Genomic DNA, 11,211 nt, shown 5'->3' on the forward strand with positions numbered 1-11,211 from the left:
TGGGGTCAGTGTAATATAATATAATCATGGGTAAGTATAATATAATATAATCATGGGTAAGTATAATATAATATAATCATGGGGTCGGTGTAATATAATATAATATAATCATGGGTCAGTATAATATAATATAATCATGGGTCAGTGTAATATAATATAATATAATCATGGGTCAGTATAATATAATATAATCATGGGTCAGTATAATATAATATAATCATGGGTAAGTATAATATAATATAATCATGGGTAAGTATAATATAATATAATCATTGGGTCGGTGTAATATAATATAATATAATCATGGGTCAGTATAATATAATATAATCATGGGTCAGTGTAATATAATATAATCATGGGGTCAGTGTAATATAATGTAATCGTGGGTCGGTGTAATATAATATAATATAATCATGGGTCAGTATAATATAATATAATCATGGGTCAGTGTAATATAATATAATCATGGGGTCAGTATAATATAATATAATCATGGGTCAGTATAATATAATATAATCATGGGGTCAGTGTAATATAATATAATCATGGGTCAGTGTAATATAATATAATCATGGGGTCAGTGTAATATAATATAATCATGGGGTCAGTATAATATAATCATGGGGTCAGTATAATATAATCATGGGGTCAGTATAATATAATCATGGGGTCAGTGTAATATAATATAATCATGGGTCAGTGTAATATAATATAATCATGGGTCAGTGTAATATAATATAATCATGGGTCAGTATAATATAATATAATCATGGGTCAGTGTAATATAATATAATAATGGGTCAGTGTAATATAATATAATCATGGGGTCAGTGTAATATAATATAATCATGGGTCAGTGTAATATAATATAATCATGGGGTCAGTGTATTATAATATAATCATGGGGTCAGTGTAATATAATATAATCATGGGGTCAGTGTAATATAATATAATCATGGGGTCAGTGTAATATAATATAATCATGGGGTCAGTATAATATAATATAATCATGGGGTCGGTGTAATATAATATAATCATGGGGTCAGTATAATATAATATAATCATGGGGTCAGTATAATATAATATAATCATGGGGTCGGTGTAATATAATATAATCATGGGGTCGGTGTAATATAATATAATCATGGGGTCGGTGTAATATAATATAATATAATCATGGGGTCAGTATAATATAATATAATCATGGGGTCGGTGTAATATAATATAATATAATCATGGGGTCGGTGTAATATAATATAATATAATCATGGGGTCGGTGTAATATAATATAATATAATCATGGGGTCGGTGTAATATAATATAATATAATCATGGGGTCGGTGTAATGATTCATCAAAAGGTTGGAACTCCACACTTTTTTCAATCTCGTAAAAAAAACAAGCAAAGAAAAGAGCTCTCTGTCTCCTAAAACACAGTGAAGGAGAAACACCAAACTGCTAATGTCAACTCGTTTCCATTGAAACATTACCACATTACCACATTATCACATTAGCACATTATCACATTACCTCATTATCACAATACCACATTACCACATTATCACATTACCTCATTATCGCAATACCACATTACCACAGTATCACAATATCACATTACCACATTATCACATGATCACATTACCACATTATCACATGACCTCATTATCGCAACACCACATTACCGCAGTATCACATTACCACATTACCACATTATCACATTACCATATTATCGCAATACCACATTACCACAGTATCACAATTTCACATTACCACATTATCGCAATACCACATTATCACAGTATCACATTTCCACATGGTCACATTTCTGCATTGTCACATTTCTGCATGATCACATTACCACAATATCACATTACAAGATTACAACATTATCACATTAACACATTATCACAGTAACCCGTTACCACATTATCGCATTACAACATTATCACATTATCACATTTCCACATGATCGCTTTTCCGCATTATCACATTACCACATTATCACATTATCACATTACCACATTCCAATGTTTCTCTCTAGTGACAGCACAGGTGTTCTTTAAGTAAATCAACTTCACTAACAGACACATTTCGGTATCCTATAATTAACTGACGGGATGTCCAGAAGACTAATGAAGGCCAATACAGAAAAGTTGGTTTGATTTTAAGAGAAAGGAGGAATCTTAGCAAGTTCATCTGGACTCAATACTACACAAATGTTACCATGCTATTGATCAAAGAAATGAGCCACAAAGATTATAAAACACATTGTTCTTATATAAACGATGGTCTATATATATATATATATATATATACTGAGGCTTTCACACCTTTTATATAACAGTAGGTTATGTCCTGAGAAGAGACAAGTTAATTATATTTTGCTTATATATATATATATATATATATATCTTAAATAAAGAAATATCTCTACTTTAAACTAACAGTCTAATGAACTCTCTCCATATAATATATATGTAAGGAATAGATACATGTCTAAAATAACATTCAACAGAGTATAAACGATATATGATAGATATCATAACAATGTAAATCAATTATACAATACCGTAGTAGATTTGTCAAATTGAGATCCATTGATTGACTATCAAAAAGAGTATATTGGTTAAAGTCAAGGTAATTGAACATTTGGTAAATTACCGGTCGTTTTAGGTAAGAACAGGTTGTCGACATTCCTGGCATCTTTCCATCTAGGCCTGTTTTACAACGTGTAAGGATTTAATATTTAATATATATATATAGGCTAAGCTTACTATAACACAGTAAGTGCTATTATTGATTGGAAGGTTGAAAAATACATTTTGTTTGATTGTTCTATAATTTATCCACATCGGCAAATGTCGGATTTACAGCAAAGGTCTCGGTAATCTTTGTTTAACAAAATGACATGCACGGAACACAGCTGTGCCATTGATACATGTCTAGTGGTTGGAAGGGAGGGATTTGTTTAACAAAATGACTTTTTTTTAACCTTTATTTAACCAGGCAAGTCAGTTAAGAACAAATTCTTATTTTCAATGACGGCCTAGGAACAGTGGGTTAACTGGCCTAGGAGCAGTGGGTTAACTGGTTTAGGAACAGTGGGTTAACTGGTCTAGGAACAGTGGGTTAACTGGTCTAGGAACAGTGGGTTAACTGGTCTAGGAACAGTGGGTTAACTGGCCTAGGAACAGTGGGTTAACTGGTCTAGGAACAGTGGGTTAACTGGCCTAGGAACAGTGGGTTAACTGGCCTAGGAACAGTGGGTTAACTGGCCTAGGAACAGTGGGTTAACTGGCCTAGGAACAGTGGGTTAACTGGCCTAGGAACAGTGGGTTAACTGACCTAGGAACAGTGGGTTAACTGACCTAGGAACAGTGGGTTAACTGGTCTAGGAACAGTGGGTTAACTGGTCTAGGAACAGTGGGTTAACTGGTCTAGGAACAGTGGGTTAACTGGTCTAGGAACAGTGGGTTAACTGCCTTGTTCAGGGGCAGGACAACAGATTTCAACCTTGTCAGCTCAGGGGTTTGATCTTGCAACCTTCCGGTTACTAGTCCAACGCTCTAACCACTAGGCTACCCTGCCGCCCCGATACATTGCTAAATGTCTAGTGGTTGGAAGGGGGGAGGGGGGGGGTAGTATGTTTGACACCGATTTTTTGTTTGTTGATAAAGTGACATTCCAGGAGAAATTGATAAGTTCTGTCAGAAAAAAAGACATGTCTTTAAAATGCCTTTCAGCGACACCATCACGCTGGCCTAGCCAAGACCTTCTCAAAGGCCCCACAACCACAGCACTACGTTGAGCAACAAAAACATCTGCTTTCATTTCGGCAGAGAGAGACACCTGTCGTGAATACTCCACCCTGATGGCATTCAGACAGGCTTCAGATCACAATGCATTCAAACAGGCTTCAGATCACAATGCATTCAGACAGGCTTCAGATCACAATGCATTCAGACAGGCTTCAGATCACAATGCATTCAAACAGGCTTCACTCTGAACCTGAAGAAGAAATCAGCGGCTGATGTGTTTATCTAGATAGATTGCATCCCGTATTGCATCACTCGAGGCACGACAAAAGATGAACAACATTAGGTTCCCCTAAATGTTTCTTTGGGAAGGAATTTGTCCCCCCCTGACAATACAAAAGAAAAACCTACTGCCATAGACTCCCAGCCTTCTCCCACAGAGCTTAGAGACCGCAGCAAACGGCCTCCACGACAAGCCATACATTACGGCATGCTTAACTTCCAGTGAAGAGGGGAAAAGATAACCTTTTTTAGAAATAGCTACCTCAATGTCCAGACATGTCTTCTCCTACACATGATAGTAACCCAAAACGGTTTCTACTCTTCTTAAAAAGTAAACAGGCTTTCAAAAAGTTCATCGTCCGACAGTGTATATTTGTTTCAGAGTAGAATTCATCGTCCGACAGTGTATATTTGTTTCAGAGTAGAATTCATCGTCAGACAGTGTATATTTGTTTCAGAGTAGAATTCATCGTCAGACAGTGTATATTTGTTTCAGAGTAGAATTCATCGTCCGACAGTGTATATTTGTTTCAGAGTAGAATTCGTCGTCCGACAGTGTATATTTGTTTCAGAGTAGAATTCATCGTCAAGACAGTGTATATTTGTTTCAGAGTAGAATTCATCGTCAGACAGTGTATGTTTGTTTCAGAGTAGAATTCGTCGTCCGACAGTGTATATTTGTTTCAGAGTAGAATTCATCGTCAAGACAGTGTATATTTGTTTCAGAGTAGAATTCATCGTCAGACAGTGTATGTTTGTTTCAGAGTAGAATTCATCGTCAGACAGTGTATATTTGTTTCAGAGTAGAATTCGTCGTCCGACAGTGTATATTTGTTTCAGAGTAGAATTCATTGTCAGTAAAGAAGGCTTTGCCACCAGGAGATCTAACTATATAATATATATTAATTAAAATATATATAGAGATATAACTATATAATATATGGCATAATATAGTCTATGTAATAGATACTAAGAAGTTTCATGATCATCATTGATCATTCAAATATATATATATAGAGATATAGAGATTCTTATAGGAATAAAAACGTGTACAATAATTTCAATCCACATTATAAAACGGCATTCAAATGTAATTAAATAATGACTTACCGAGGAAGGCAAACCAGGGGGAACTTTCCGAACTTTCTTTGTCTGGACCTCTGAAATACACAAGGATTAAACACAGTTCAGTGGCACGTTTGTATTGATAACCTCTTCATATTTACCTAGTGGAAAAAAATACATTCACATGAAGAAGACTGAAGAAATCGAGCCGCTTCAGAAAATAATAGTTTTATTTGACTAAAACAAAGAAAGCATTGACAACAGGAACAGTGGGTTAACTGGTCTAGGGGGTTAACTGCCTGTTCAGGGGCAGAACAACAGATTTGTACCTTGTCAGCTCAGGGGTTTGAACTTGCAACCTTCCGGTTACTAATCCAACGCTCTAACCACTAGGCTACCTGCCTCCCCTACACTCTAACCACTAGGCTACCTGCCACCTCTACACTCTAAACACTAGGCTACCTGCCGCCTCTACACTCTAACCACTAGGCTACCTGCCACCTCTACACTCAAACCACTAGGCTACCTGCCACCTCTACACTCTAACCACTAGGCTACCTGCCTCCCCTACACTCTAACCACTAGGCTACCTGCCACCTCTACACTCTAACCACTAGGCTACCTGCCGCCTCTACACTCTAACCACTAGGTTACCCTGCCACCTCTACACTCTAACCACTAGGCTACCTGCCGCCTCTACACTCTAACCACTAGGCTACCTGCCGCCTCTACACTCTAACCACTAGGCTACCCTGCCTCCTCTACACTCTAACCACTAGGCTACCTGCCGCCTCTACACTCTAACCACTAGGTTACCCTGCCACCTCTACACTCTAACCACTAGGCTACCCTGCTACCCCATGGGATTGTTCAATGACAAGACATGTATATATTTAAAATCTATCATTGAATGGATTTAATTTCAGAGAGACAAATAATCATGTTATTTTTTGTTGTTGTTGCAAAACGCGATGTACCCGGCTGTACACTCTCAGTGAAATCATTAGTACGGCTGGTCAAAGGTAACAAATAACTACATTTTTTTAAATATAAAGGACTCTGATAAAATCACTAATCAATCGCTTAAAACTAGATCTACATTCGTCAGACTCTCTTATCCAGAGCAACTTATAGTAAGTAGATCTTCATACATACATCTTCATACTGGTCCCCTGTGGGAATTGAACCCACAACCCTGGTACTGCAAGAACCATGATCTACCAACTGAACCACACTGGATCGTTGATAATCACATAAAACACATTTTTGGTCATTTATCCATAGAGACTTCATCTTAAGACCGCTAGGTGAGACCACCACATATCACAGTCAAATATACAGGGTACAAACATTCCATTCCAGCTAAACAATGGATATATATATAACGATTAGGAACAACAACAAAAAACATTTGCACCACATCAAAAATCTACGAATTCAAAATCTGTGAACAGTAATATTTTACACACACACATGATGGTGCCCAAAAGCAATTATTATCAAGTGTTGTGCTCCAGGGATATCATGACCCAACAGGTAGGGTTCTCCAGGGATATCATGACCCAACAGGTAGGGTTCTCCAGGGATATCATGACCCAACAGGTAGGGTTCTCCAGGGATATCAGCACTATGACCCAACAGGTAGGGTTCTCCAGGGATATCAGCACTATGACCCAACAGGTAGGGTTCTCCAGGGATATCAGCACTATGACCCAACAGGTAGGGTTCTCCAGGGATATCAGCACTATGACCCAACAGGTAGGGTTCTCCAGGGATATCAGCACTATGACCCAACAGGTAGGGTTCTCCAGGGATATCAACACTATGACCCAACAGGTAGGGTTCTCCAGGGATATCAGCACTATGACCTAACAGGTAGGGTTCTCCAGGGATATCAGCACTATGACCCAACAGGTAGGGTTCTCCAGGGATATAAACACTATGACCCAACAGGTAGGGTTCTCCAGGGATATCAACACTATGACCCAACAGGTAGGGTTCTCCAGGGATATCAACACTATGAACCAACAGGTAGGGTTCTCCAGGGATATCAACACTATGACCAAACAGGTAGGGTTCTCCAGGGATATCAACACTATGACCCAACAGGTAGGGTTCTCCAGGGATATCAACACTATGACCCAACAGGTAGGGTTCTCCAGGGATATCAACACTATGACCCAACATGTAGGGTTCTCCAGGGATATCAACACTATGACCCAACAGGTAGGGTTCTCCAGGGATATCAACACTATGACCCAACAGGTAGGGTTCTCCAGGGATATCATGACCCAACAGGTAGGGTTCTCCAGGGATATCATGACCCAACAGGTAGGGTTCTCCAGGGATATCAGCACTATGACCCAACAGGTAGGGTTCTCCAGGGATATCAGCACTATGACCCAACAGGTAGGGTTCTCCAGGGATATCAGCACTATGACCCAACAGGTAGGGTTCTCCAGGGATATCAGCACTATGACCCAACAGGTAGGGTTCTCCAGGGATATCAGCACTATGACCCAACAGGTAGGGTTCTCCAGGGATATCAACACTATGACCCAACAGGTAGGGTTCTCCAGGGATATCAGCACTATGACCTAACAGGTAGGGTTCTCCAGGGATATCAGCACTATGACCCAACAGGTAGGGTTCTCCAGGGATATAAACACTATGACCCAACAGGTAGGGTTCTCCAGGGATATCAACACTATGACCCAACAGGTAGGGTTCTCCAGGGATATCAACACTATGAACCAACAGGTAGGGTTCTCCAGGGATATCAACACTATGACCAAACAGGTAGGGTTCTCCAGGGATATCAACACTATGACCCAACAGGTAGGGTTCTCCAGGGATATCAACACTATGACCCAACAGGTAGGGTTCTCCAGGGATATCAACACTATGACCCAACATGTAGGGTTCTCCAGGGATATCAACACTATGACCCAACAGGTAGGGTTCTCCAGGGATATCAACACTATGACCCAACAGGTAGGGTTCTCCAGGGATATCAACACTATGACCCAACAGGCAGGGTTCTCCAGGGATATCAACACTATGACCCAACAGGTAGGGTTCTCCAGGGATATCAACACTATGACCCAACAGGTAGGGTTCTCCAGGGATATCAACACTATGACCCAACAGGCAGGGTTCTCCAGGGATATCAACACTATGACCCAACAGGTAGGGTTCTCCAGGGATATCAACACTATGACCCAACAGGTAGGGTTCTCCAGGGATATCAACACTATGACCCAACAGGTAGGGTTCTCCAGGGATATCAACACTATGACCCAACATGTAGGGTTCTCCAGGGATATCAACACTATGACCCAACAGGTAGGGTTCTCCAGGGATATCAACAATATGACCCAACAGGTAGGGTTCTCCAGGGATATCAACACTATGACCCAACAGGTAGGGTTCTCCAGTGATATCAACACTATGACGAAACAGGTAGGGTTCTCCTGTGTATACTGGTGGTGCGATGAGCCATACAGAACGTCTCTTAGGCTGTTCCCTGCCCTCACTGACACACATGTCTAGATAGACTACAAGGAGAGAAGCAAGGGGGAGAGGACGAGGAGGATGAGACAGAAGTGGAGGTGGAGGATGAAGATGAAGAGGATGAGAAGGAGTAACAGGATTTATTTAATTAGGCAAGTCAGTTAAGAACAAATTCTTATTTTCAATGACAGCCTAGGAACAGTGGGTTAACTGCCTGTTCAGGTGCAGAACAACAGATTCTGTCAGCTCAGGGATTTGAACTTGCAACCTTCCGGTTACTAGTCCAACGCTCTAACCACTAGGCTACCCTGCCTTCCCAGGAATGGGATGAGGAGGATGGGGAGGATGAGGAACAGGACGAGGAGGAGGAGGTGGAGGAGGAACATGATGTGGATGAGAAACAGGATGTGGATGAGGAACATGATGAGGATGAGGAGGAGGAACAGGATGAGGAGGAGGAGGAACAGGATGAGGAGGAGGCAGAGGAACAGTCTGAGGAGGAGGAACAGGATGAGGAGGAGGAACAGGATGAGGAGGAGGAGGAGGATGAGGAGGATGAGGAGGATGGGGAGGAGGAGGAACAGGATAAGGAGGAGGGACATGATGAGGAGGAGGAACAGGAGGAGGAGGAGGAACAGGAGGAGGAGGAGGATGAGGAGGATGAGGAGGATGGGGAGGAGGAGGAACAGGATGAGGAACAGGATGAGGAGGAGGAGGATGAGGAGGATGGGGAGGAGGAGGAACAGGATGAGGAACAGGATGAGGAGGAGGAGGATGAGGAGGATGAGGAGGAGGAGGAACATGATAAGGAGGAGGAGGAGGAACAGGAGGAGGTGGAGGAGGAGGAACAGGACGAGGTGGAGGAGGAGGAACAGGACGAGGTGGAGGAGGAGGAACAGGAGGAGGTGGAGGAGGAGGAACAGGACGAGGTGGAGGAGGAGGAACAGGACGAGGTGGAGGAGGAGGAACAGGAGGAGGTGGAGGAGGAGGAACAGGACGAGGTGGAGGAGGAGGAACAGGACGAGGTGGAGGAGGAGGAACAGGACGAGGTGGAGGAGGAGGAACAGGACGAGGTGGAGGAGGAGGAACAGGAGGAGGTGGAGGAGGAGGAACAGGACGAGGTGGAGGAGGAGGAACAGGACGAGGTGGAGGAGGAGGAACAGGAGGAGGAGGAGGAACAGGAGGAGGTGGAGGAGGAGGAACAGGACGAGGTGGAGGAGGAGGAACAGGATGAGGTGGAGGAGGAGGAACAGGAGGAGGAGGAGGAGGAACAGGAGGAGGAGGAGGAGGAGGAACAGGATGAGGTGGAAGAGGAGGAACAGGATGAGGAGGAGGAACAGGAGGAGGAGGAGGAGGAACAGGAGGAGGAGGAGGAGGAGGAGGAACAGGACGAGGAACAGGACGAGGTGGAGGAGGAGGAACAGGAGGAGGAGGAGGAGGAGGAACATGATAAGGAGGAGGAGGAGGAACAGGAGGAGGTGGAGGAGGAGGAACAGGACGAGGTGGAGGAGGAGGAACAGGACGAGGTGGAGGAGGAGGAACAGGAGGAGGTGGAGGAGGAGGAACAGGACGAGGTGGAGGAGGAGGAACAGGACGAGGTGGAGGAGGAGGAACAGGAGGAGGAGGAGGAACAGGAGGAGGTGGAGGAGGAGGAACAGGACGAGGTGGAGGAGGAGGAACAGGACGAGGTGGAGGAGGAGGAACAGGATGAGGTGGAGGAGGAGGAACAGGAGGAGGAGGAGGAGGAACAGGAGGAGGAGGAGGAGGAGGAACAGGATGAGGTGGAGGAGGAGGAACAGGATGAGGAGGAGGAGGAGGAGGAACAGGATGAGGAGGAGGAACAGGAGGAGGAGGAAGAGGAACAGGATGAGGAAGACAGGGGTGAACTAGGGTTTGATGGCGGTGTGAGGGTCGGGAGCTGAGCTCACCCATGTTGTCACTGTGCAGAGGTCTCCGACGAGGGTTGTTGTTGTAGTGCTGGTAATACTGCGACCCAGGCTTGGTGGGCGACACAGCCCCAGGACTGCCCATCTCTCCTGCCAGGAGGACTCGGCTGTAACACAGACAGGACGGAGAGACGAACGGACATTAGACATATAACACACAGGACCAGTCACTCCACCGTGTGATCACGTTGTGACGCATCAATTCAGCAGACCACAAAACGTTTAAGTTTTTTTGGGCAGGATATGTAGTGTTATCGACTAAACCATTTTAAATGTACTTCAATGAAGAATGAAGAACTCCCAGTTGTAAAGTTAAAAACACAAACGACAGCTGCTGGAATAATTAGGACAAAGAAAAAAACAAAGTCTTTGGAGACAAATACTAAAAACACTGAAATGAAATTCCTATGAAAGACATCAAATACAATGCCAATGTTTCAAATACATATATATATACTTTTGTGATCATAATAAAATATACAAATACATCTGCATATGTAGAGAGAGAGAGAGGTTTGGGGGGTTGGGGGGAGAGAGGAGGGTTGGGGGGTGGGGGGAGAGAGGAGGGTTGGGGTGTGGGGGGAGAGAGGAGGGTTGGGGTGTGGGGGGAGAGAGAGGAGGGTTGGGGTGTGGGGGGAGAGAGGAAGGGTG

General features: G+C 43.0%; 1 protein-coding gene across 4 annotated transcripts in view; it reads right to left on the reverse strand.

Moving 5' to 3' along the window:
• Positions 1–11,211, reverse strand: part of LOC109879714 (transcription factor 4) — a 351,270-nt gene that overhangs the window by 128,449 nt on the left and 211,610 nt on the right. For all 4 annotated transcript variants that reach the window (XM_031826057.1, XM_031826058.1, XM_031826059.1 and 1 more), the window contains exons 8-9: positions 10,543–10,667; positions 5,147–5,196 (exon numbers count right to left, since the gene is read on the reverse strand). In XM_031826057.1, the coding sequence (XP_031681917.1) occupies positions 5,147–5,196; positions 10,543–10,667 (175 nt within the window). The remainder of the gene's footprint in view (positions 1–5,146; positions 5,197–10,542; positions 10,668–11,211) is intronic.

The sequence above is a fragment of the Oncorhynchus kisutch genome, linkage group LG6, assembly GCF_002021735.2.
Source record: "Oncorhynchus kisutch isolate 150728-3 linkage group LG6, Okis_V2, whole genome shotgun sequence".
Lineage (NCBI taxonomy): Eukaryota > Metazoa > Chordata > Actinopteri > Salmoniformes > Salmonidae > Oncorhynchus > Oncorhynchus kisutch.